The sequence below is a fragment of the Ornithodoros turicata genome, unplaced genomic scaffold (genome assembly GCF_037126465.1).
Source record: "Ornithodoros turicata isolate Travis unplaced genomic scaffold, ASM3712646v1 Chromosome88, whole genome shotgun sequence".
In the NCBI taxonomy this organism is placed as follows: domain Eukaryota; kingdom Metazoa; phylum Arthropoda; class Arachnida; order Ixodida; family Argasidae; genus Ornithodoros; species Ornithodoros turicata.
Window position 1 is genome coordinate 527090 of NW_026999396.1, and position 27808 is coordinate 554897.

Genomic DNA, 27808 nt, shown 5'->3' on the forward strand with positions numbered 1-27808 from the left:
ACCGCTGCCGTTTCGATCAAACGGTGTTCGATCAGATTGTCTTGGACGAAATGCCCCGCGTTCGATCAAACGGCTTTCGTTCTTGCGGAGAAGATTTCTCTGGGCTTTTCCTGGGGATGGTTCTTCCCGGGGACATTTTTTTCCGGGGAGGAAAATCCGGCATCTCGGGCAAGCTTTGAATATAGGAAACGACTTCTCTGTGATCATTCCTTCATTTGGCAACTAGCGCTCATATTCATCTCTGGAAACGCCAATTTTGTAATTGCATCTGTGTTGCCCTACAAGAATAGTGATTTTCCTGTCCCACATGATAAGGAGACCGAACTGCACTTTTTGCAACACTCAAACAAGAACCTGTTATGTTGTCAGGTGGCCATTGTTAATATCTTTCTAGTCTGTGTCCTTTTATTTTTTGTCGAATCGTTCCTCTTGGCGTCCAGAAAAAAAAAGTCTGTTGGGAATATCGCGACTCCCTCTGGGAGGCCTCGCCGCTCGACCTTTCCGTATCTTGCTTGGTTGGCTCGACCTGAAGCCTTTATCGCCCTTCGCCTTCTTTGTACGGTTTTGCAAACTGGCACACCAAGGCGAGAAGAAGGGAGTCCCCTGTTACTGGGGGTTGTCGACTGACATCATTTTGCTAAGCCGATGTAATGTGAAAGAAAAACAAGAGGGAACATAGGGGAACGGATTACTGAAGTTTTCGGGTAAAGAAGTCTATTCTGCGATGAAAATTTTGAAAAGTATTTTGCGCCAACGCCCTGTAAATGAATTCAAATATTTGATAATGCTTACTTACCAGAAATATACATACCAAAATGTCATTTTTGCATGAATAATAGAGTTATTATCAAGGTAAATTGCATGTAAGCGAGTACAAAAAAAAAAGGGAATACTGTTTCGAGCACTAGATTTTCGTGACTTGCACTGTAAGTGCTGCGTGTTTATGGCCTAATTTACAGCCGCTGGTACATCCAGTTGAGAGCCTCCGAGATACCAACATCTTGGGCGAGCGTTGATAGCATATGAAAATACCTTTCCTTGGCCATTTCCTCATTTCTTAATTGGCAATCGCCTTGTCCTCAGACTCACTGCTGGCAACATTCGTTTATAATACCATCTGTGTGTGTACTGCCCATATTGTCATCCGTACTATCCGATCACACTTGTACGTCGGCATACAGTAAGTATGCACTAGTAAAACAATACGAAGAGCAACTAAAAATTACAGACAACATACACAACAACAACAACAAAATAAAGTACTCATATAGCAATCGGAGACACGCAAAAAGACGTGAATGTCTCGAATCGAACTGCGGACCTTTCGTGTCAAAGTCCGACACTTTACCTCTCGGCAAAGAGCGCAAAAGGTGCGCGCCGCCTTAAACTCGCGACGTGAACGGAACCACGCACAATGGGGATTATTTCGCAGTCGGAGGCGAATGGCGTGATAAGGACGGCGACCGTGGCACCATCTAGAATCGAGAAAATCGTGAATCGGAGTTGCTCCCCGACTGATATGGCCTCTTAATGTGAAACCTTCAAAGTTCGATTTCATCTCCGACGTGGACCTCATAGCTTCTATGCCGCAATGTGGTTCCCAAACACATGCTTTCATTGAAAATTCGATTGCTACGCTCTCCCAATGCACGGGTCCCGGCTACTGTGTCAAAACCCCGTTCTGTGGTCGCGGCACAGGAAGAGTTGCAGGCTAAAAACCTCGTCTTGCTTCAAACTGACAAATCTGGCCGTTTTGGTGTTCTCCCGAGAGAAGAGTTCTTAAAAAAAGCGATCGGATGCGATTGACGAGCTGTTAGTGCCTTTCATTGGGAGCCTTCGAACATTGAAAAGGGATGTTCCGGATATTTTGAATGAAAACGAAATGTCAACCTTGGTAAAGAATATCAAAGGAACTGCGTCTTGCGCGTTCTCTTCAAATTTTTTGTTGAAGGACCATAAACCCAATCTACCCCTTAGAATTGTACTTAATGAAAATAGCACTTGGCAGAAGTTCGTATCAGCGTTCATCCAGAAATCATTGTCAGTTTTAAATGTACCCAACCCCTTATCTCTGAGAAACTCCGAAGAATTTGTCAAAATGCTTTTGCCATTTCATGGTTCTGAAATGTTCCCGATATCGTTGGATGTCAAAGATCTGTACTATTCTCTTAAAAAACCTTTGCTGTGAAACGCGTTTTGGATCTTTTGGTACGTTTCCAGTCTCACGCTGGCATAGCTATAAGTGATATTTTAGAATTGCTGAATTTGTACTTGAATTCTAATGTAACTTGCATAGATGGCGTTTTATACACCCAAAAGGATTGTGTTTTCACAGGTTCGTCTGTTTGCATAAATTCCTTGATAACCAGTGCCCTGACCAAGTCTTGCTTAAATTTTGTGTTCAGTGCATTCAAGCTACAGACCGCCAAGTTACAAAGAGCAGGATATGAGTTTAAGCTAATCCAGCACAATTTACTTGCACAGTTTCATGCTCGCCCGAAAGGTTTAACGGAAGAAAAAGAGAAAAACGAAAACATGGCAGTAGGTCCGTACTACCACAAGATATCACATAATTTGAAGGCTATGTCGAATGAGATGGGGGTCCGTCTCCTCTTTAGGAACAACTTCAGGTTAGATCGTTTAACGCCTTTTTCGAAACCAGAGCCTGGATGTAATGCTGAACACAGAACCATCAAATTTGTTCCACGTGCAAAAAATGTTGTGTATAGAATTCCGTTAGCTTGTGGCTTTGTATACATAGGTCAAACGTCTCAAGGTTTTAACCAAAGGTTGGGCCAGCATAAAAACAGCCCAGATTCAAATTTGTCGGGCCACCTAAGGCTCTGTAATAATTGTCAACCCCTATGGTCGCAGACAGCGGTGCTGGCGTGGGAACCAGACAGGCGAAAACGTCTTTTGAGAGACGCACTGGCCATACAGAGTGTGGGCAATTGTATTAGTGTGCCGTCTGTATGTATCCACCCGGCCTTCAAGCGGCTCTTCTAACCTTCCTTCAACTCACTTTGTCCTCAATTCCCTATTCCCCCTCTCTCGGTCTTCCCACGCATCGTCTACGTGTTCATGAAGTTCGTTATTATCTATTAAACGTCTTGCTGGTTTTGAGCCCTCGTGTTTGTGTTTGTTTACGTGTCTTGCGCATCGCTCAGGCTTGCCTATCATGGAATTTATTCACCAGCTAGCCTGCATTTACGCCATTTTGTCTATGCTCCATATTGCCAAGTGTGAGCAGTAATGGGCAAAATGTCGGCCCCCCCCCAATGTGGGCTCATATTGCAAAAATTCAACCAATATGGGGAAATGTCAGCAAGATATTACTCATGCCCATATAGCTCATGCGAACCCCCTAATAATGAAAATGCAGATAATGGGACGAACCCGTATTGGTACCTGTTCCAAATGGCGAAGTCGCACGGCAATATCGAAATTCGAAGCGTGTGAAGTGCCCTACTCAGCGCGTCGTTACATTCAATAACTTCCCGCAGACTATACACATTGCTCGAAACAACATATCTGGCAATGCCACTGTAATATGCACTGGGACTCTGCTGGTATACCTGCTGTAATGAGTCACCATCTTGCTTGATGACAATCGGTCGTAACCGCAGAATGAAACGAAGCGTTGCAAACGTCGTTTCAGCGAAATCGCGCTAATTATAGAGGGGCGTAAAAACTTTGTAGCGGTGACGAGGATGGATGTGCCTTTGCAATTTCGCTACACCTGCATTGAGTCAATGCCATGCCAACAATAATTCCGACATAATTTCTTGTCAAATACTGTGTTTTTAATTCAGGATGTCAGCTCTGCTGTGATTACCTGCTACGTAGAGCTGTAAGGCCATTCGTCTGTTTCTTTAAGGATGCTACGTAAATGCTTTGCAAAGAGAGCAACACGCGAATACTATTTATTCACGCTGTATCGGACGCTCAGACAATGTATGTTTGCTTGCTCCCAACGCTATCGAAATACTACACAGTAAAATAAGACTTACAGTAAAAAAAAAGATTGTATAAACATCCTACAGATCCGTATATCTCAGACGACATCCCCGTGATATTCGAGCGACGTTCAATGAGTGTTCATATCCTGGTCTCTTGGATAGTCCAGGAGCTTCCCCAGCATATATGAACTGCGCTTTATACATCGGAATGCAAACATCCAGAGCGTGATATTCTGTACACAGACATGTGCTGAGACATGTGTTGTTTACTGGGTAGAATCACAAGGTAAATGGCTTTGTGGGATATCCCCTACATGTCACAAAGATATCCGGATATTCAAGACTTTCGTGACCAGGTAGAGACGTTCCAGGGATATTAATCAAAGAGGTACATTTCGTTGAATTTGAGAAACAGAGAATACGAAGAGGACAACACAGGACTCAAACCAGCTGTGAAGCTTTAATGCAGAGGGTACCGGAAAAGTGGATCGTGGAATATCGTTGTCTCTGGCAAGGCTCGCAACCGTAGGAAACCTAAGCAGTCAGAGCTATATTCTTTTTTTTTACAATTTTCTTCCCCACTTCGTTCCCTTTGTCCGTGTTTAGTATGTAACAGCAGAGCTTCAGGTAGTTGTGCTTGTTGATTTTGCGAATGCGTTGCAACTGACAACTTAATGCGATAAATTTCCTCACGCCACTCGGCTCCCCAACGGAGAGTAACACGACATAGGTGCTACGTGGATTGGAGACAGACCCGCTTAGAGCCACAGATGTAGAACCGATAACCGTGGCTGTCGTACGATTTTTCTGTTGCTAAGGTGGTCGAAAGTTTGTAATGATTTCGAGTACTAGAAAGGCGTTAATAAAGTTAAAGAATCGAAAATATATAATTCATAAATAAAATAATAAAATAACTGAAGGACAAACTGGAATACTAAGTGCGAACTAAGTGGGACTAACGAAGGAACTACCCCTAAATTCGCACTTACTATGCTAATTAATTAATTTATTCTATCTTTCAACACGAAACAAAGTACAATACCATTTTATGTTTTAGCATTACAACTCCCGAGTTGGAAAATCGTGACAGTCTGATGGATGTGCGTAGCGCCGGAGAAAAACCTCTCCGCTCCCTTCCTCATTCAATACCGGCATTCCGCCGCATCAGTGATGCATTAATTAATCGTACTTCGATTTTTGGAGTGAACCCGTTCCCTGGGGTAGCAGAATTTTGTAGCAGAAATTGCGTGTGTAAATAGTGCATGCGTAGTTCAGTTGTTTGAGACACTGACAGTGGTCACACGCACACACACAAATACACACGCGCACAAATTGTTCATCAGTGTACTTGTTTCAAGTATTTACTGTTTATTTTCACAGGTGCCTGCAGTATCTTGGATGGCGTGATGAAAGAACGGCGGTCTGTCCATGAAGCGTCTGCGTGCTAAGTTGTGATTGTGAGATCATCCTATCAACTTGATCTCAGTCAACTCAGTAACTGTCTCAGTATCAACTACGTGGTGACTATCGACGTGGTGACTCTCTTGATGTTTCAGTGCCCTCTCGTCCTGGAGGTTTGATCCAAAACAGGTCGAAGTCAGGGCTCGAGTATTTGCCATATTAGCGTATGACAGCCGCGTTGACAGATCCAGGAGATTGGTAGCGGACGAGTGCAAGACATTTTAGGCTATCCTGAGGGTTGTGTTACATGTCCATCACCTCTATATTTAGATATGAGTTGAAGGTATACTAGTCGAATGACGATTGAAGGACAGAGCGAGCTCTGGAAGGGACGACGTTTTTCAGACGCTTGAAACGGGTGCGTGAGCTGCAAGCTGTGTCATCAGAGATGAAACGGGCACTTCTCTCTAGACATAAAGAAGCTAGGTGTCTGCGTCGTGTCTGCCTGTGTCTAAGCGTGCGTCGTTTGGATTGTTTTTGGGGCTTTGATTAAAAATTTGGGATCAATGTCCTATAGTGCCAGCATAAAGCATTCAAGAGTGTTTGACGGAATGTCGAATGATGCAGCCAGTTTTCACGAAAGATTCTGGTGCTTTCTGTCAATCTATCTAGTCATGGCGTAGCTAATAAAGTTGGTTGTCCAATTAGAAGATAAACGTGCACGTACCGCATCGTCGTCGTCGAAGCATGCTTGTCCGGGCTGAAAGGCAATAACGAAATGTTAATCAGTTTTGTGTCGCTCTCGTTCATTTGGATCAGTTCATAGCACACTCAAGGGTACCAAGGAAATGTTTTTTCTGTTTTACAGAAAAACATTTTCTGTGCCCCATCGTTTGATAGATACATAATCATACAAAGATGGGTAGAAATCCAGCGAACCGGTGGAATGTAGGAAGGGAGTTGCCTCAGGACAGAAGCCGCCGATATTTTGAACAGAGACTGTTCTTCTTCTGGGCACCGTCCTCATCATTGGCATGGTATTTAAAGGGTTAGATGTGACGTGTTCCGTACGGAACCTTTCTTCCCTCCGGGCTGTTGACCCACAATTCGCATGAACCTTTAAACACGTCACACCTAACCCTTTAAATACCATGCCAATGATGAGGACGGTGCCCAGAAGAAGAACAGTCTCTGTTCGAAATATCGGCGGCTTCTGTCCTGAGGCAACTGCCTTCCTATAATCATACAAAGTTCGGCACCAACCCCTGATATGAGAACAGATAGGGTATCGATCATCGCATTTGTTTTCGTTACGACGCTACGCTACGTAACCCTACGCTGCATGACGATACGTCATCCGTAGACGTCTGCCGTGGCCATGGCCGTGATATCTCGCATAGTAAGCTTCCGTATTCGTGCTACATATTTACACCCTGCTACCCCGTTTAATGTAAAACTTCGTATTGGGTTCACATCGGAGCAAATGTACCCTGCTTAAATTGGGGTATGTGTGGGGGTGTATAGTGGGGTATTGGGGTATTGCGAAAATATTCTGGCACAGCGTCGATGTATTGTGTGTACCGGACTGTACTGAAAAAGCGTTCTGACATGTGTTCCCACTGTTCGACATGGTCCAGAACAGTTTTCAGCACACCACCAACCAAGACAGCACACGACATCGGGCCGATATCGGCAGCAAGTTGGGCATGTCGGCCCAACATATCCCTGACACTGCCAACCTGTGACCGATATACGACAGAAGTTGGCAATGTCGGCTCGATGTTGATGGAAAAACGCGACATCTAGCCGAAACTGCCAACTTGCGACCGATATCACGCTGAAGTTGGCAATGTCGGCTCGGTGTTGACCGAAACAAGCTACATGTAGCCGACAGTGCCAACTTGCGACCGATATAAGTTTGAAGTTGGCAATGTCGGCTTGATGTTGACCGACACCAGCGAGACGACGCTGACAATGTCAACGTGCGATTGATATCTCACAGAGATTGACAATGTCGGCTTGATGATCACAGAAACGAGAGACAAGACGCCGACACTGCCAACTTGCGACCAACATCCCACTGAAGTTGGCATCGTCGGCTAGATGTTGACCGAAACAAACGACATAACGCAGACACTGGCTTTCCATCGACCTACTTGGTGTCCCGCGCCAAAAGCAAGTAGGAAACACATTCGTTACGTTGATGTCGAGTTAATATTTGAAGCAATACCTCATTCGAGCCTTGTTTGTATGCGTGAGCGAACTAAAATCAGACACGTCACCTCCACCATTTTGATTCTGAGACGAGCAGGGCTCTCGAATTTGCGGAAGCTCGTAAGACATGAAATATATAGTATGTTTTTGTTTCGAAAGAAATGCCGGTACCTTTTGAAAGCTTCTTGCGCTTCGTTTTTTAAGGAGCTTTCGAACTTTTTTTCGTCTTGCTTTTGGTAATACCGCGCTCATTGCACGCCGTGGGAAATACGAGAGATAAAGAAAACCATGAGAAAATAAAACGAGTAATAAACAATGGTAGACATAAAACGTAGTTTCCTCGCAAACCAGTCTAACGTTGTTTTCATCCCTACGATGGCCAGCACACGAATAAAAATACAAAATTATGTTGGCGCAACATCGGTCACAAATCGGTAGCATGTCGAAATTTCATCGGCAGCATGTCCAAATGATATCGGGCCAATATCCTGACCCGACATCGGCCCAACTCTGAGCGGTGTTGCAAGCGTATGTTAGGCCGATGTCGGGAGTGTCGGCAGCAGCACATAAGGTTTTGCCAGGAGTTTCCCCGTATTGGATTAGACTTGGCAATAGGGACCCCATATTGCGAAGTTTGAGCCGTTAACGGGGAAGTGTCGCTAATATCGCCCTGTATTGCAAGTGTGCAATCCGTCCCAACGTCATTCTCTCGTATGTTTAGCGGCACATAAAATAACTTTGTTCTGTTTTTCTAAAAGCGTTCTGGAATTTTGACAGGACAACACCCAAAAAAGACAGCAGCGTATTCGTACGAACGGCACGATTGTTATCACCCAGCAAGAGAACACTGATCATATGTAATCCATGTGTTCCGCACATGGTGCTAAGGCGTCGCATCGCTAATGACGACAACGGTGTAGAGGAACTAGACGCCATATAACAATGGCACCGGGAAACAATCCGCGCCGGTTATGCTGTATTGCGCTCTTCCAACATTTTCACATTGCGGCCTCTGCCAACGCCACCTAGATACAGAAGGTCTGCTTATTACCTCCTCTCCCTCCTTCTCTACGTGGACACAAAGCCTGACTTCGTCTGATTGCGGTGCGCCCTGTTACGAATCCAATAACTCCGAAAACCTATAGACACGAATCTGTAGATAAAAAGAACACTTTCCACAAAGTTACTGACGATAGAAATATGGGACAGTTTTGAGCTTTATTTTGAAGTTTTCCTGTTTACTACGCCTGGACGGCAGTGGTTCATCTATGTGGCTACGACAGCTAAAAGCTTTGATTTGATTTGATTTTTTTTTTGTGGCGCATTAGTGGCGTTATTAAGTTTTACCTAGGTACAATTTTTGTGCTTACTAAACCAGTGCTAAGTGCTGGGTTAGTAATTAAAATCACAGATCCTTTAAAAACTCGGTATCTCTAAAAAAACATGTATACCTTTTCAAAGGGTACAAAACTTTCATTGCCGAGCTGAAGAGCCGGGTGCGCAGTGGCAAGAAGTTTCTATTGCACGAAACAAAATGACGTTCACGGAGATGCTGGTAGGCTGGGCATACAATGAGGATGTGAAAGATTGAGAGTTGTTCCCCACAGTCACTGCATTCAGGACAGTCTACTTCCCGTAAGAGATATTCATGTGTTAAATAGGTGTGTCCCAGGCGGAGCCGACAGGATAGCACCTCATACAGTTGATTGGATGCAGATGGAGGAATAGGTTTTATAGTGCGTAATTTGTTGCTTGTCTGTTGGTTCCAAAAGCTCTGCCAGTGTCTGCTGCTTTTTAAACATATAGCCCGACATCTTTTGATGGAATGTCAAAGGGCGTTATGTCGCATGTTAGGGCAGCAGCAGCTGCTCGATCGGCCTTTTCATTTTCTGGTATCCCAACATGGCAGGGTACCCAGCAGAAAAGTAACCGATAAACTGTGTGCTTGCTAGGTTCCTTGCACGATAGACAATGGGGTCTTTTGTGCAATGAATGCTACATATAGTCTGTAATGAGTCAAAGAATCTGCGTATATGACTGATGATTTAATACGATTTTGTAAGATATAATTAAGGGCTAAAATTATGGCATACACTTCTGCTGTGAAGACAGACATGGTGACCTTCACACGATGTGACCTTGTAACAGTGCCAGTGACCATAGCGCATGATACCTCGGAAACACCCTTTGAACCATCAGTGTACTCTATGTGGCTGCCAAAGCTATCCTTTCGCACCTCAAATTCCTGTTGCAGTATTGTGTTTCACAGTTTCACGTTTGTTGTATCTGGAGAGGTACATGTTTGGAGGCGCTGCCATGGATGAGTTTTTTACTTGACTCAAGGATGATAGAGTTGTACTCTGGAAAGCCATAGTGATGAACTGGTTGTGACATTCGAACGCTAAAAGAAGACACAGCTGAATGCCTGTTCAAGAAATGCTGTCTGAACGGTGTGCCTTTCACACATTGATATGTTGATTCTTAATGCATATGAAGGAGCCAGGTAAAACCTGTGTTGCTCTAAAGACCACTGATTTGATTATATGTACAGCCATTGTATTGGCGAAGCTCTGAAAACTAAACGTAGTCCTTGGAGACCTACTGGACCCAGGATTTTAAGTGTTGATGGCCGTGCTGAAACGTACACAGCACATCCATAATCCAATTTGGAAAAAAGAGTGGAGACGCTCCCCAGGACCGGTGAAGCTGAAGGTTCGACCGGGATTTGCTACCGCCGTGAAAAACACTGTTCTGATTGGCTACGCCACATCCACGGGTGACAAGGCTTTATCCATCTAGATAGTGTTGACTCTGCCCTATGCACTTACAGTCTGCGGAGCCTTGCATGGACCAAAGAAGTTGGTGTCATACGAGTGTCCCGAAACCCCACACTGCGTGGTACACGATTTGCTCACTGTAGAGCCTTTGCCCTAGAACGGTGACAGACGAGACGTGTATTCATCACTCACCATATCATTGTCACACATCACACATGAAAATGACACCCATGAGCATTTTCAGTAAAGTTTCAGAATCAACAGCATTAGATGAATTTTAACGGGGCCCGGGTTTGGACTGAACTATAACGTTTTATTTTTAGTTTACTTCACGCTAGCGCCAGGACTTGACGCAGCGCCTGGCGCCAATTGCGTGCTTCGGATCAAGCCTGAAATCAAATGCATGTGATCATCCCTACGGCTATGAGTCTTTATTACTCGGCACCTTTTGTGGCACAGTTGTGTGGCGTTTAAAAGAGTATTCTACTTTCGGCATGGATATAAGGACGGTTCTCGCCGAAGTCGGCCTGACACGCAAGGAAATTCCCCTGTCTCGACGGCACAGTTGCAGCGTCCAATGTTGCTCCATAGACGAAAACGTGCTGGGAGAAGGCAATGCATTTAGGACAGGTCCTGGTCGCACGTCACAGCAAATGTCAACCTACACGTGACCATAAATATGGCCGCACCCGTGATCCGCTCGAAAATCGTTTGTAAATAGTCCGTTTACTCTTTTTGTGCACTGTTCCGGGCGTCTTTCGACCTCGGTAGTTATATTCATCCGATAATCTCGCACTAAACACTCAGTTTTCTACATGAGGTCTCCTACTGTTGACCACTTTCAATGATGCGATGGCGACCTACTATTACACACTGAGTCGATGCGATTGGCTTAAGCTGAGGGGAAATCTGCTACTATGTCTCGGAAGAAGCATTGACGTTGCCAAAATACGTTCGTCTTCTGGCATGAAGCCAATCGGAATATGTCGACAAGCGCTAAAACGACATGACCTCAAAATGATGTCTATGCTTTGACACCGTGCTTAATGTTGCGTCACGCGTGTTTCCTAACGTGGTGTCTAAGCAGAGGCCTCGTATTCTCCACTTTCGGGGCTCCTATCAAACGCACATGAAGGACACATCTTTCAGAGTGTTGTTATAGCTGAAACCGGTAGTACTCCGGTGAAGCGTGCTTTTCCTGAAGTGCCTTCAGGTGTAGTAAATAATGTACTGTTTAGTGTTGAGATCCGAAATAGCACAGATACAGTTGTGTTGAGAAAAATGATGTATACATGCCAGGAGTTTTGTTTCTCTGGTTGCGAGGCGAAGGATCCGCCTGAGGTAGACGACTTGCTTTGTGAGTGACGTATTCATTGTGTCAGTGGACCCAAGCAGCACACAATATTGGGCCCATATTGGCTGGTCATTGGCGATACGGGTCCAGTATGGGGCCTGTTTCGCCAAGAGTTTTCCCATATTGGATGAAAATGGACAATACAGGCCCCATAATGCCCACTTTGAGCCAATATTGGAAAAATCCTGGCGATATGGGCCCCATATTGCCCGCGTACACCCCATATTGACTCAAAATATAGAAAATTGTACGTACCCGTGTTGCACAAATGCCCAAGCAGCACGTCAAGATTGAACGTTGAACCGTGTGAAATACCCAATTCAGGACATCGTTACATCCAACAACTTCCCGCAGATGATACACATTGTTCGAAACTGTCAACGTACTTGGCAATCCCAATGTCACGTTCGCTAGAATTCGACAACTCAACATTCCCCGTTCTGGAAATAGCCGCCATCTTCCTTCGCTATCCTTTAAGTAAAAAACACAATGTCTGATAGGAAGGGATGGCTCTTCTGTAAAATTAGGTGCTTTCAAGTTGCTGCAAGCCGTGTGAATTGCTCTGGCGTATGTCCGTCACCGTCACGAAAGTGTTTCGCTCCTTTGTAGTCTCGGAGCGGGTGGGAAATTTTTAGTTCACAGAATATTGCGATCCCAATGAAGGCTTCTGAGGGATCTTTGGCATTGGCAGCTGCGTGGGATTGCTTGTGGCCTTCAGCAAGGCGGGCGTAGTTGTTCGTTCTTTTTGGGCGATGCCGTGTTTTGTCTGCTTTTTTTGCAATCATGTGCAACGTGGATCAATTAGATCCGCAGAAATAAAAAAGCAAAGATCAGAGAAAAGTATTATCGGTGGTGAATATTATACAGGATAATTCTTTATTATTACACGAACTCCCCGTTGGTGATATTACAGAAATATTGGCAATATTGGCGCAAAACGGGCTTGCCAATATGTGCACCCCCATATTGGCAGCCCACATTGGGCCAATATTGGACCGATATTGGCGTGCTGCTTGGGAAGTATCACTAATCATATGTGAAGAAGGACACCACGGCAATAACTCCACTAGGTTTGCAACACTGGGTTTCCTTAAACCTGAGTATCGGATCTATTCTTTGGTTCTATCAAGAAGCGGTCCGTCTGTAGTACCAGAGTACCTCATCACTAATAGTCTGCTGCTGAGACGCTTGGAGCTCGCACAATACTAATCAATCATTAATACGATCCATCGCTATTAAACGTTAATGCCGTCAATCCTCGTATCTTCTTTTCATCACGCGCGAAACAATTTCCTTGGAAATGCAGTTACCGGAAAATTCAAAACAAAGTATTTTCGCAGAAAAAAGTTCGCACAATCGAAAAAAACAAGCGTTCTATTACTTCCCAGCGCTACGACCTCGTTTACATTTCAACAATTTAAACAACACGAAAATACGAAATATATGATTTTTTCCCGTAGTGATGCTTACCGCTGTTAGTCCATCTATAAGAGCGCTCGCCTTACAGAAATTATCTACGTTGAATCCTACTACTCCTGAAAATGTAGGCGCATTTTGCGTGTCTGTCGTTGTGTAGCATAGACTTCTATTCAAGTCGTCCCTGTAAATAAACAAATTAGCTTCCAGAAATTTTCGTACAGGCAGAGTAGGTACGCTATTGGAAAAGAGCTGTCCCAAAACAGGAACTAAGATGGCCATCTTCAACACTCTCGGAGCTAATCACCATTGAGAGACATTGTTCTGACTTCTTAGTAGTTGTAAATGCGAGCCGTATTTGCGTCTTCGTGCTAAGCGTCTATGCTCTGCTCTCCGTTGAGGGGCATCAGGCAAGGGCACCAGTGGGCTCTGCGACTGGGACAGGCAACATCTGTTGCCCTGAGTTTTTATGAAAACAATGCGGCTATTCAGCAGCCTTCCTTTCATGTTGGCACTCCGACTCAAGACTACATGCCATCATTCCCATCATTCCATGTCTACCTTCGAACGGTATTGCTTACGCGCAGTGTAGAAAACACGTAGTTTATACGTTAATGTAAGCACCTTCCCCCTTCATGGAGGCCAACTGTCCCATTGCGAAGGTAAGTAATCGTGATCATAATCATAGTTCGAAATTTTTTGTCGCCAGACAAGTGCGATCACGAGCGACGCGAAGACGGTCGCGTCTGTGGATTAACGTTGTCCACACGTTACTTTTTTTTTTGCTTTTTTCATGTGCCGAAATCTCGGCACATGAGACACCAGATTTAATGTCAGTCGTGGAAGACTGCGTTCTTCAGCAACTTGTGCCCTTCCAAAGAACTTACCATCGTCATCGGCCTGCTTTGAATCTTCCCAGATAACCAGAAACGTCTTATGAACATCCATAAGACGTGTAGTCCTGGATATTGTGCACGTGTAATAGATATCCATTTTAATCCACTGGATATTCCATGGACGTACTATCAACATATAAAAACCATCCACACCGGAGTTCCTCAGCGATTTGTACCCTTCCAAAAAAAGTAACCAGCGTCATCGGCCTGCTTAGAATCCGCTATCTTTGGATCGGCGCTTTGGATACGCTACCGACTCATCCGCTGAGAGAAGCCATTATGAAAGGTGACCCTTACTTATATGCAGGGATGAGATGTTGGTAGCATTGATCAAGATGCATGTCATCGCATTCACTCGTGTTCACTATCCTGCAAAACGAGAGTCATATGGTCATGTGAGCTTATTGACTGCCTCTGAGACTTCGTGGCGCACATGTGGCAATCTCCAACTGCTGCAAGCGTACAATACTTTCACGTACATTTAGAGCGTCTTGCTGAAGAAAATGACTTGAAAACAACGGCAATGCCGAAATGTTTAGCGTAGCGGAATATTTTTGTGCATTTGTTTTCTTCCTTCTCAAATATTTTCAAATTCTTCCCTGCGCGCATGATACTGTGATGATGCGTCCACCTGTACGTTGACTTTTCTTTATTTTGTTCATTTCGGATCTTCGGAGACCCGTCTTTCTTTCTTTCCCCAATGTGAGAGGAAGAAAGACCACACTGTCGCCTCTTGCGTCCTGGAAAAAATATTATCAGAAAACAGAAAATGCAACCCAAGGTAAGGGCAGTTCAGATAGAGTCACCCCATACACACGCTTTTGTTTTATTTCTGCAAGTTAAAGCTCATCTTCGATGCATGAGGCGGTACTGTGCTCCTCCACCCTCTCACACTGGGGGTGAAGAAAAGACGCGTCTCCGAAGATGCGCAATGAACAGAAAAGAAAGAACATCAAGAAAAAAAGGAGTTCCTCCACAAATTTTTCGCGGACTATGTACCGAACGGATTCTTTATCAAAATGGTAACGATATGAAGTCACCGTAAGGAACAGATGTTCTCTTTTGGGACAGCTTCGCAGCTTTTTCAACGATTCTTAGGTAATTAGTCGCTTGACGGTTGAGCAACATATGGCCAAGAACGCCGCCGGCCCAGAGAGAATAGTGAAAGTAGCATGCCTATCGCATATACATATATATATATTGCATATATATAGAGATAGGGGAGAAAAGACACCAGAGATTGAAGTAGGGAGTAGGGGAAAGTTATTTATTAAGCTGGCATTTAAACTAAGGGTCTGGGGAAGTCTACGTTTCGGCGGAAGCTCCGCCTTCTTCGGGACTGAGAGGAAAATCTCTGTACAAGGTCTTTTAAAAGGTTACAAAAGTGTCGTCACAGTTGGTACAATTCCACTGCGAGGCAGTCGTTAGTGAGTCATGTTCTGGAAGATTCGGAAGGTTCCTGGGTCATCGGCCGGGGAGATTACGTGTCAGAGCCTTGGGTCGCGCTCGTTGAAAACCTGTTGTCCGGGGTGTTCTTAGAGTCATTGTGTCCAGCTGTAAAGAAAAGAAGAAAAGAGGCAGCGGGCACTCCGAGGACATACAGAAAAAAAGTTATCCGGATATGCTTCTTACAGTTGATAGCACTCCTTTATCCTCATTTATTAGAGATTGGAATTTGTAGATCAAGTACGATTCGCGTTGCTCTCTGCAGCGATCGGATGTGAAATTTGACTCTAAAATAAAAAGTGCGACGTTATTAATGGAATGACCGGGTCGACTAAAATGGCGAGAAACCGGGAGGCTACCTTTTTTCGAAACATCTGATCGGTGGTTATTGAATCGAATCCTAAATGAATTTTTACTTTGACCTACATATTGCGCGGAGCATGTTGTACATTGAATGATATAAATAATGTTACTGGAGTTACAGTCAAAGTCGCCATTGATTTTAAGGGAGAAGTTGGAGTTTGTACTCTTGACCGCTGCCGTGCTTTGCATTGATTTGCATATTTGGCATCTTTTACCATTGCATGGATGGCATCCCGCCGTAGGTGTTAATGGTTTGGGAACTTTGGAGTTGACTAGTCTATCTTGGAGGTTGCGGGCACGTCTGTAGGTAACTCGTGGCTTCTCGGCAAATATTTGTCGTGTCCGTTCAGATTGCAGAAGGATGCTATGGTGGCGGTGGAGGATACTGTTAATATTACCCGCGCCTGCACCAAATGTAAGAACAAGGTTTACGCGGTCGCCCTTGGGTTCGTCGTTGCGTTTACCGAATAAGTTCCTCCGGTCTGTTTGTCGTGCTTTGGACAGGGCGTCTCTTACTAGACTTACGATTAACGAAGGTCTGCTCTAATTCCGCGAGGTTTTTGTTTAGAACATCGTCGTCCGAGCAGATCCTCCTGTATCGGAGTGCCTGGCTATAAGGAATGGCGAGTTTAGTATGGCGCGGGTGGCAACTGTTAAAGGAAAGGTACTGCTGAGCATCAGTTGGCTTTCGGTACAGGTCAGTGGAAAAACCCTTCTCGGTTAAGGTTACTTTTACATCTAGGAAATTAACAGTCGTTGCCGAGAAGGAGTGGGTGAACTTCATGGCGGGGTGTACCAGGTTGAAATCGCGAATGAATCCTTTGAGATCTTCTTCGGAGTGTGGCCAAAGCATGAATATGTCGTCCAAGAAGCGTTTGTATAGACTAGGTTTTTTGTCGCGCACGGCTAGAAATTTTTCCTCTAGTGCACCCATGAAAATATTTGCGTACGTTGGTGCCATCTTGGTTCCCATAGCTGTGCCATTTATTTGTAGATAGTGGCGGCCGTCAAATTCGAAGTTATTATTTTTGAGGATCAAGTTGAGTAGAGTTGGTAATACAGATGGGTCAACCGCGCGATCGGAGTACTTCAGATACGCCGCCTCCGCTGCTAGCACGCCATCCTCATGTGGGATGTTAGTGTAAAGGGAGGTAACGTCTAGCGTTACAAGCAAGCTTGCATTGGGTGGTTCACATTTGCTAAGTATTTCGAGGAAATGGTTGGTGTCCTTAATATATGAGGGTAATCGGGGCGGTATATCTTTAAGGAGGTGGTCAACGAAGCTAGAAATTTTCTCCGTGGCGGTGCCGATTGAGGAAACTATAGGTCGCCCTGGGTTTCCTGGTTTATGGATTTTCGGTAACATGTAGAACCTGCCTGGTTTAGGGTTTTGGGGGGCTAGAAATTCATATAGGCAGGAGTCGATTATTTCACGCGCTTTTAGGGATTTTAGGGTTTTGGTGATTTCGGCAGCTATCTTATCTGTTGGATCACTGTCAAGCGGCTCATAGAACGTGTTACAGCCCAGTTGTCGGAAGCCCTCGTTAAGGTAGTCCTGTTTGTCCATCACTACGATTGCCCCTCCCTTGACTGCCCTTTTGATAATGATATCGCCACAGTTCTGTAAGTCGGAGAGGCTGCGCTGCTCAGCTGCTGTTAAATTTGGTTTAGTTTTGCGGTTAGATGAATTGTTGTATGCGTCAAGTACATCCCTTTGAACAGCCTTGATGTACATATCCAGGGCTTTGTCGCGGTTGGCATCGGGTGTGAAATCAGAAGTTGGTTTAAAGGGATTCGGATTGGAGTTAGGTTTGTCGAAAAAATATTCTTTTAGGCGCATACGTCTTGCGAAATTGTCCAAGTCAAGATGGAGTTGGTATTCATTTAGTTTAGCGTTTTTGGGGCAGAATGACAGACCCCGATGGGCGTCGGATAATGTCGTGACATTATCCGACGCCCATCAAGAAGAATTGTCAAAATTTTGCAGGTCCCGTGAACAGCTCGTATCGAGAACTAAACACAAAAAACTTGCCAGGGACGGAGTCTGCTCACCTATTTTAGCTGATAATAATGAAACGCCTCCAGAAAGTATCTCGGTAAATAAACACCCGGTCACCTCTACTCAATTATTACTGCCCCAACTTCAACGTGATCATGATGGTGAATTGGACGGTGCGGCCTCTTCCGTCCAACAACGTGTAACTGTATCACAAAACGTTGTGAACTTGTCATCCCGCACCCTCACCGACTCAGAATTCTCACTTGTGAATCGGGGTCTGTCATTCTGCCCCAACAACGCTAAACTAAATGAATACCAACTCCATCTTGACTTGGACAATTTCGCAAGACGTATGCGCCTAAAAGAATATTTTTTCGACAAACCTAACTCCAATCCGAATCCCTTTAAACCAACTTCTGATTTCACACCCGATGCCAACCGCGACAAAGCCCTGGATATGTACATCAAGGCTGTTCAAAGGGATGTACTTGACGCATACAACAATTCATCTAACCGCAAAACTAAACCAAATTTAACAGCAGCTGAGCAGCGCAGCCTCTCCGACTTACAGAACTGTGGCGATATCATTATCAAAAGGGCAGTCAAGGGAGGGGCAATCGTAGTGATGGACAAACAGGACTACCTTAACGAGGGCTTCCGACAACTGGGCTGTAACACGTTCTATGAGCCGCTTGACAGTGATAAAACAGATAAGATAGCTGCCGAAATCACCAAAACCCTAAAATCCCTAAAAGCGCGTGAAATAATCGACTCCTGCCTATATGAATTTCTAGCCCCCCAAAACCCTAAACCAGGCAGGTTCTACATGTTACCGAAAATCCATAAACCAGGAAACCCAGGGCGACCTATAGTTTCCTCAATCGGCACCGCCACGGAGAAAATTTCTAGCTTCGTTGACCACCTCCATAAAGATATACCTCCCCGATTACCCTCATATATTAAGGACACCAACCATTTCCTCGAAATACTTAGCAAATGTGAACCACCCAATGCAAGCTTGCTTGTAACGCTAGACGTTACCTCCCTTTACACTAACATCCCACATGAGGATGGCGTGCTAGCAGGGGAGGCGGCGTATCTGAAGTACTCCGATCGCGCGGTTGACCCATCTGTATTACCAACTCTACTCAACTTGATCCTCAAAAATAATAACTTCGAATTTGACGGCCGCCACTATCTACAAATAAATGGCACAGCTATGGGAACCAAGATGGCACCAACGTACGCAAATATTTTCATGGGTGCACTAGAGGAAAAATTTCTAGCCGTGCGCGACAAAAAACCTAGTCTATACAAACGCTTCTTGGACGACATATTCATGCTTTGGCCACACTCCGAAGAAGATCTCACAGGATTCATTCGCGATTTCAACCTGGTACACCCCGCAATGAAGTTCACCCACTCCTTCTCGGCAACGACTGTTAATTTCCTAGATGTAAAAGTAACCTTAACCGGGAAGGGTTTTTCCACTGACCTGTACCGAAAGCCAACTGATGCTCAGCAGTATCTTTCCTTTAACAGTTGCCACCCGCGCCATACTAAACTCGCCATTCCTTATAGCCAGGCACTCCGATACAGGAGGATCTGCTCGGACGACGATGTTCTAAACAAAAACCTCGCGGAATTAGAGCAGACCTTCGTTAATCGTAATTTTCCAACCAGTCTAGTAAGAGACGCCCTGTCCAAAGCACGACAAGCAGACCGGAGGAACTTATTCGGTAAACGCAACGACGAACCCAAGGGCGATCGCGTAAACCTTGTTCTTACCTTTGGTGCAGGCGCGGGTAATATTAACAGTATCCTCCACCGCAAACATAGCATCCTTCTGCAATCTGAACGGACACGACAAATATTTGCCGAGAAGCCACGAGTTACCTACAGACGTGCCCGCAACCTCCAAGATAGACTAGTCAACTCCAAAGTTCCCAAACCATTAACACCTACGGCGGGATGCCATCCATGCAATGGTAAAAGATGCCAAATATGCAAATCAATGCAAAGCACGGCAGCGGTCAAGAGTACAAACTCCAACTTCTCCCTTAAAATCAATGGCGACTTTGACTGTAACTCCAGTAACATTATTTATATCATTCAATGTACAACATGCTCCGCGCAATACGTAGGTCAAAGTAAAAATTCATTTAGGATTCGATTCAATAACCACCGATCAGATGTTTCGAAAAAAGGTAGCCTCCCGGTTTCTCGCCATTTTAGTCGACCCGGTCATTCCATTAATAACGTCGCACTTTTTATTTTAGAGTCAAATTTCACATCCGATCGCTGCAGAGAGCAACGCGAATGGTACTTGATCTACAAATTCCAATCTGTAATAAATGAGGATAAAGGAGTGCTATCAACTGTAAGAAGCATATCCGGATAACTTTTTTTCTGTATGTCCTCGGAGTGCCCGCTGCCTCTTTTCTTCTTTTCTTTACAGCTGGACACAATGACTCTAAGAACACCCCGGACAACAGGTTTTCAACGAGCGCGACCCAAGGCTCTGGCACGTAATCTCCCCGGCCGATGACCCAGGAACCTTCCGGAATCTTCCAGAACATGACTCACTAACGACTGCCTCACAGTGGAATTGTACCAACTGTGACGACACTTTTGTAACCTTTTAAAAGACCTTGTACAGAGATTTTCCTCTCAGTCCCGAAGAAGGCGGAGCTTCCGCCGAAACGTAGACTTCCCCAGACCCTTAGTTTAAATGCCAGCTTAATAAATAACTTTCCCCTACTCCCTACGTCAGTCTCTGGTGTCTTTTCTCCCCTATCTATATTCAACATCCTGGTCGTTCGAACCTAAATTTTGTAGCGTATTGCATATATATATATAGAACAAATAGGTTAATATATCAGACGGCTATGAAGTTGAATAAAAGTGAAATAATAAGACTTGGACTACAGATTACAGGAACGTTAACAAAAACTAATTTATTTAATGGGCAATGTGACACATAGATTAAAAAAAGAATGGTCGACGTTTCGACAGTGGCACTGTCTTCATCAGGACAAAAAGAGACTAAAGAGACAAAGAGACAAAAAGAGTCAGGACAGAAGAGAGAGAGAGAGGACTTTTTGTCTGTCGAAACGTCGACCATTCTTTTTTTAATCTATGTGTTAAATTGCCCATTAAATAAATTAGTTTTTGTTAACGTTCGTGTAATCTGTAGTCCAAGTCTTATTATTTCACTTATATATATATATATATATAAAGCAAAAAAATAGCCGAAGCTCTGTAGCTGCACGTTGAGCATATGTTTACAATTTGATCGTGCACTCCCAGCCAGGGACAGCTGTTTCGCTCTACTTGGAGCTCGTTAGCCTGGCGCAGCGCCAGGCTGACGAACTCCAAGTAGAGCGAAACATTGGGAACCGCATTATTACAGGACGTCTTACCTTGCCAAAAAAGAAAAGTTTTAAGGAAGTGTATACCGGAAGTCGCACTGTGTAAGCCACAAGACAAGGGTGTAACAGCTGTGTTTCAAAAACGCTATATTCCTTGTGATGAAATTAAGGAGGTGCATCATACCAGAGCATGCTGGTAGTACAGTTCGGATAATCGTCCCAGTCGAAAAAAAGTAAAGGGTCCAATTAGAAAATTTTCAATTGGATCAAATTTTCGATCAGTTGTGCTTTTGCCACACATTGGACTGAAAATCAATGAACCTATTCAAGAAGCAGTTCGTGCTCCCATTGCATGGCCAATTGGAGTTCAAAGATGAAATATCTTTGCTGACGGCAATGCATGCGTTACGGATACGTATTCTTGTCGCCCGCATTGCGTTGAGAAAACAGTTTTTTACAACGAAACACAACAACAACTTTGTAACAAGTACAATGATGTATGTAACTACACAACACAGGCTGGCGTTGTGTTGTTACGTCGCGTCCTTGTCGTTGTGCTTATAAGGAAAGATGACTGCAGTGCGGGTAAACCCGCGGATAGCCGCGGGTACCCGCGCAAGTTTGTTATTTTCGAGTACACAATTCCGTGTCATCGCGGGTTGCGGGCAAGGTGCCGGTAGACTCGCACTGCCTCAGCGGATTACGGAGGTATACCCGCAGTACCAGCAGGCGCAGAACCAACCCGTTGGATTGGGGTGTATGACCCGATTCATTCGAACATTTGGCCCAAAATACTTTACAAGACGTTCCACATCCAATTCGTCATCTCAAAATAAAGTTGTTGTTATTGTTTGCCACATAGGGCTAACTTCGGCTATCTTTCGACACCAAGACTGGTACACTTCGCATGAGTAAGCTGGCAACCATGTCCGCAGTGGCCACAGCGTACGCGTTGGAAAAATGGCTCGCTAAAGGAAGGACATTGTCCTCAGTATCAATAACTCATTTCGTGCCGTCACGATCATGTGGCATATAATTCATATATGAGTACGCATTGGGCTGCGGGTATATCGGCTGGTATGCGGATAGGCGTCGGGATGTTCGGGTACGGATGCGGGTTGTGCGGTTGCGGTACGTGTGCGGGTACGAACTTTCGTGCCCGCACTCATCACTACCTATAAGGTCATGCTTCGTCGTCATGGACCCCATGGGCAAGCTTTTCTACGCATGTCCTCTTATGTGTATAGTGTGTACTTAGTGTATACTCCACTGAATATGCGTATTCCCGCATAAAAGACGTACCTGACCAGGGTGTTGGACCACATACAATGTGTAACAGCTAGGTAGGAAAAGGGAGGGTCGTAGTAGATGTTGGGCAGCAAACGTCCTCCACAGGGTCCTGTTTTATCTTCGTACCAGTCTGAAACAAGTCAGCACACTTAAACAATGAAGGACACAATGAAGATATCATGATACTCTATCGACCACAATCGAAGAATCACATATTTCTGTACTAGAACGGCCCGGCAGAGACAGCCGTTGCAGTTCCGCCAGCAATTCACTTCGCTAGACACACCTTGCCTGACCCAGACAGACTCTGCAAGCTCTACAGTCTAAATCCTGTGACGGACATGTGCCAGTTAAAAAAGCTCCCTCAGAAAGTGCAGCGGGTACACAGCCGTAACCGTCTGGAAACAGCGGTAACGGTAATCAAATAGCAAGCCCAGCGAACCTCATCGCCAAATTTCAGCAGGTACAAAGCCGTCACCTGAACCTCGTACTGGTGTGCTTGTTGAATAATGCGTGTGCCGGCTGAATATGCGTGACTTCGATGGAGCGTACTACGTTGCCCCACGCTCCTCCGGTGAGGAGTGACATGGCACAACGTATTCTCCCGCAGTACGTTCCTTCCCGCCCGCTGTCTGCGTTGCAACCTCGCTTTTGAGAAGGATGACACCTTGCTTTTTAAGTACAGGTCTAATGTTTTTTCAGGGTAAGTCAACCTAGCTGTGATGCATCGTACGACACCTGCGTTTCACTCGTGTTTGACAATCGAAGTACATTCTGTTGCAGACGGTGGACGCATTGCAAATGGCGGCAGGAGAGGATCGACTGCATCGGTGAAGCGACGATGTACATTACAAGCGAGGTTAATAGTCGAAAGATGAAAGTCACTGAAAAGGTTAGCCAGCTGTAGGGATCGAACCCACATCTTCTGGATTACCGGTCCAGGGCTCTACCAATTGAGCTAAGCTAACACGCCTCTCCAGCGACTTTCGGGGTGCGTCATCTGAAGGGACGACAAACCAGCCACTCTCTCACTCATCCTCCTTTCACTATTACATTTTTGCTCACTGATACACATTCATACGACGGAAATCGACGCAAGCGGCACCTGTTGAACAAGAGATAAACTGATGTTCTGAGACTGGAACAACATAGAAGGGACAGATACAAAGCCTCAAATTGCCTAAGAAATCAACGACGAAAGATGAAAGTCACTGAAAAGGTTAACCAGCTGTAGGGATCGAACCCACATCTTCTGGATTACCGGTCCAGGGCTCTACCAATAGGGGCGCGCGCCTGGAGTTTAGCGGAACGACGCCAGCGCCAATTTCTCCCCTGTCGACGGAAGGCGAAACTACCGTCCCGTGTATGCCGGAGTGTGCTGCTGGACGATTCCACGCGAAATGATCCAGCTGACCTGGTCGGCCCCCACAAAACGATCCCGAATTTTTACGAAAAAAATTTTTAGCAGTCGCTAATAGTGCAAAACGACACACCACGAAACATTTCTTCCCAAATCTCAATGTGGCGGGTGCTAGACACGAGTAAAGTTCGCAGCGCTGGCGAAAACCGTGCCTGGCGTGAACGGCAGGTGCGGCTCATAGAAAGCACCTAGAACTGTGTGGTTTTCTTTTGCGGATAGAGGAAACTATGCTCTACACAGCATCCAAATCCCGGTTGTCGTGCTGTAATCGGTGCAGGGATACAAAGGCCGGAAGTTTCGCAATTTTCCTCCTACTTCGCGATTTTTTTGTGGACAATCAAACCATTAAACTTTAATGAATATTTTTTTCCTGCCAAGGCCCCAAGGAATACTTCAACAGGAAAAATCGCCAGACACGTAACTTTCACAGTCATTGTAGGAAAAAAAGAGGAAGTATGCGATTTTTCCAAAATTCGCTACAATCGAGCGTAAAACACGCAATGAAGAGGTTGGAGGATACGGCTGAAACCAACGCAGTTTTATAGAACGAGCCTTGCTCTACAACATACTAAAAAATCTCGAGGGTGTTTTTTCGTATACAGGAGAAAATATTTTTTTGTAGTAGAGGGTATTACGACCACAAAAAGAAAAGAAAAAGGCCAACAAAAAAAGCTGTCACCAAACTTCATCCACACGGGCGACTTCCTGTCTTTCGTTCTGACAGTGAAAACCCCGGAGCGGCATAGCTTTTGTAGCGAGGACAAGTCCTGAGCGTCCTATCATCAACTCGTGCACTCCAGTCCAAAAAATGTGTCCCAGTGCAGTGAATATGTCTCTAAACCCTATGGAACGTAATTTCAGTGGGGCTTTGAAACAACAGTGTTGGCACGAGACTGTCCTTTTAACCACTGAAGTCAGTAACGCACCTTTGGCTTCCATTTGAGCATCATTTATTCAATTGTTAGAACATTGCTACAGAATAAAGCAAATGTTGATATTCAAATAATATAAGCCACAAGTTTATTCGGTCTCACTGAGCTCATTGAGGAGATATGTAAAGTAAAAATAGTCTAGCTTTGGGATTAATTCTGAAAGAAACGAGTCATCCCGAGTGACTACCACAGTCTGTGTCTCCTTCGGACTGTACACAAACAAAACACCCCTGGACAGGTTGAGAACATATAACTGGACTTGGATTTGAGTGTAGTAGCAATGTTGATTCCTTAGTGATACCTGTCCAGTACACAGCTCTAGATATTCTACCAAACATCGCGCACCATCTTCAAAAATAACGCTCCTGTGAAGTATGCTTCTACGTTCCCCACCTTGCCGAATCCACAAAATAGACGCAACATTGCCATAGCTAGGAAAGCACGGCGGCACAACGCAGAAGTAGCCGTTCACTTGCTTTCGCTGGAAACAGCTGCGCCTATGGCCTGGCTGGCGCGAGACGGTAATTACTCCGCCACCGCGAGTGGCGCTGTACGCAGTGAACTTGCACGCCACCTGGCCGAGGCGTTTCACCCTATTGAGCTAAGCTAACACGCCTCTCCAGCGACTTTCGGGGTGCGTCATCTGAAGGGACGACAAACCAGCCACTCTCTCTCACTCATCCTCCTTTCACTCTTACATTTTTGCTCACTGATACACATATTCATACGACGGAAATCGACGCCAGCGGCACCTGTTGAACAAGAGATAAACTGATGTTCTGAGGCTGGAACAACATAGAAGGGACAGATACAAACAAAGCCTCAAATTGCCTAAGAAATCAACGGCGAAAGATGAAAGTCACTGAAAAAGTTAGCCAGCTGTAGGGATCGAACCCACATCTTCGGGATTACCGGTCCAGGGCTCTACCAATTGAGCTAAGCTAACACGCCTCTCCAGCGACTTTCGGGGTGCGTCATCTGAAGAGACGACAAACCAGCCACTCTCTCGCACTCATCCTCCTTTCACTCTTACATTTTTGCTCACCGATACACACATTCATACGACGGAAATCGATGCAAGGGGCACCTGTTGAACAACAGATAAACTGATGTTCTGAGGCTGGAACAACACAGAAAGGACATATACAAACAAAGCCTCAAATTGCCTAAGAAATCAACGACGAAAGATGAAAGTCACTGAAAAGGTTAGCCAGCTGTAGGGATCGAACCCACATCTTCTGGATTACCGGTCCAGGGCTCTACCAATTGAGCAAAGCTAACCTTCTTTCCTTTCGTTATAGGTGACCGTGGGACTGTATCGATTACGAGGAGGTGAGTTACAAAATGGAATACTATTCCAGCATTAACGTTGGAACAATACCAGCGTAATATTCACTTCGGTGTCTTTACAGGTTGTTTCCTGTCTCAACGGTCACACATACGCGTTCAAGATTGCAACTGCTTCTCACATGGAATTGGTGTCTGTTGCCACTTGTTGGACAATTGTTCCTCGGTCATTTCGTTTGAGGAACTGTCGTGTTCCGTGTTCGAAGTTTCGAGGATTGTGTGTTCGGCATTTGGAGGACTGCCTGGTGCATCGGATCATCGGATGGGTTGTGTGCCCGTGCAACGTGTGCTCCATATGTGTGTGTTGGGATTAGTGAACCGTGTATGCTTTCCATTCGGCAAAGGATTATGTACTGGATGCAATTTAAAGGTATGTGCAAGCCAATAAAATTTGGTGTTTCATGTTCGATGTGCTTGGAGCATTTTCTGCTTTTCTTTTTTTGCGAAGCGTGGAGGTCATTTTTCTGTTAGGGAACTCGAGAGGCGCAATGTGTTTCGCGTATTAGGGGGTACAAGTAACCCTTCGATACGTCCGGTACACTGTGGCTCCTGGCGTCAGCAGGGATGTCGTACCGGTTGCTTCAGGGAGCATATGGCACCCGCAGCTCTCGCAGGCACCGCGTGCCCCTTGAAGACATCTGGCACCTTTTTTTAATAAAAATGTGCCAGTTGATCACACGGCAGCTATCCGTCACTGGGTTTAGAGTGTAGGCAACATTTTTGCATTTCAAATTGAAATTAGGAACTGAACGAACTTGAAGATGGCCACTAGCACCTTTGTAGTGCTACTGAACACTATCGAGACCAGGCCAGGTCAGAGCGAGAGCTCGGGCTGAGCGAGACAAGGCTATTTATTATTCGCGCCTTGATGTGATGGCGCTGGATATGCCGCCACACCTTCAAGTAACGGAGTAGTGCGAGAGGTCAGTGAAATAGTTGCTATCTGTATTTCATACTTTCATTTTATTCTATTTCTATTAGGATGGAATTAATCCGAAACAGGAAGGTTGAGAGGTGATCCCAAACATTTCTCTCTCCCAAGGCCACCGCGTACAAGCAGTATACCCAAGCAGCTCCTGCCTGCTCAGTGACATATATAAATGCTTTCAAACATGAGTAACCCGCACGCTTCTCTCCACCACTACGTGGACTTTTGCCTCTACTCCAGACTACTACTCCAGACTACGTGGTCTTTTGCAGTCCGGGATGAGTTCTACGCTATGGAGGGACGTGACGTTTAAAATTTCCAGCCCATAAACAGACTTCATTATCAGCTGTGAGGCGGATTGGTCCGTTTGCTTCTGTAGAAGTACATTTCGCCCTCCGTCGTTCTCAAATTCAGCGTCATGACATCTCTGACATCTCCGGCTCGACTAAACAATACTAAGCGCCCAATGCCGAGGCGAACGTCAATAGTTGGGCTGGCGCGATTCCCACCCGGTACCTCTCAGATACAACGTCACATGGGCAGCACACTAACCACTGAGCCACACGAGATGGTGACGCGATGCCGCGTGGTTCAATCCAAAGTACGTCAGCCCAGTCGTCCGAACCATTCGAAGGTGACCAAGACGACGACCCATCGCTTACCTGAGATTCGGGAACTGTAGCGCCGTATATTCA

The 27808-nt window shown here is 45.2% G+C and overlaps 1 protein-coding gene across 1 annotated transcript in view; it reads right to left on the reverse strand.

Moving 5' to 3' along the window:
- The window catches only part of LOC135374651 (uncharacterized), a 45694-nt gene that overhangs the window by 8653 nt on the left and 9233 nt on the right, over positions 1–27808 (reverse strand). The window contains exons 2-6 of the mRNA XM_064607600.1: positions 22499–22616; positions 14315–14386; positions 13176–13305; positions 10403–10504; positions 6088–6120 (exon numbers count right to left, since the gene is read on the reverse strand). Of these exons, the coding sequence (XP_064463670.1) occupies positions 6088–6120; positions 10403–10504; positions 13176–13305; positions 14315–14386; positions 22499–22521 (360 nt within the window). The 5' untranslated portion in view covers positions 22522–22616. The remainder of the gene's footprint in view (positions 1–6087; positions 6121–10402; positions 10505–13175; positions 13306–14314; positions 14387–22498; positions 22617–27808) is intronic.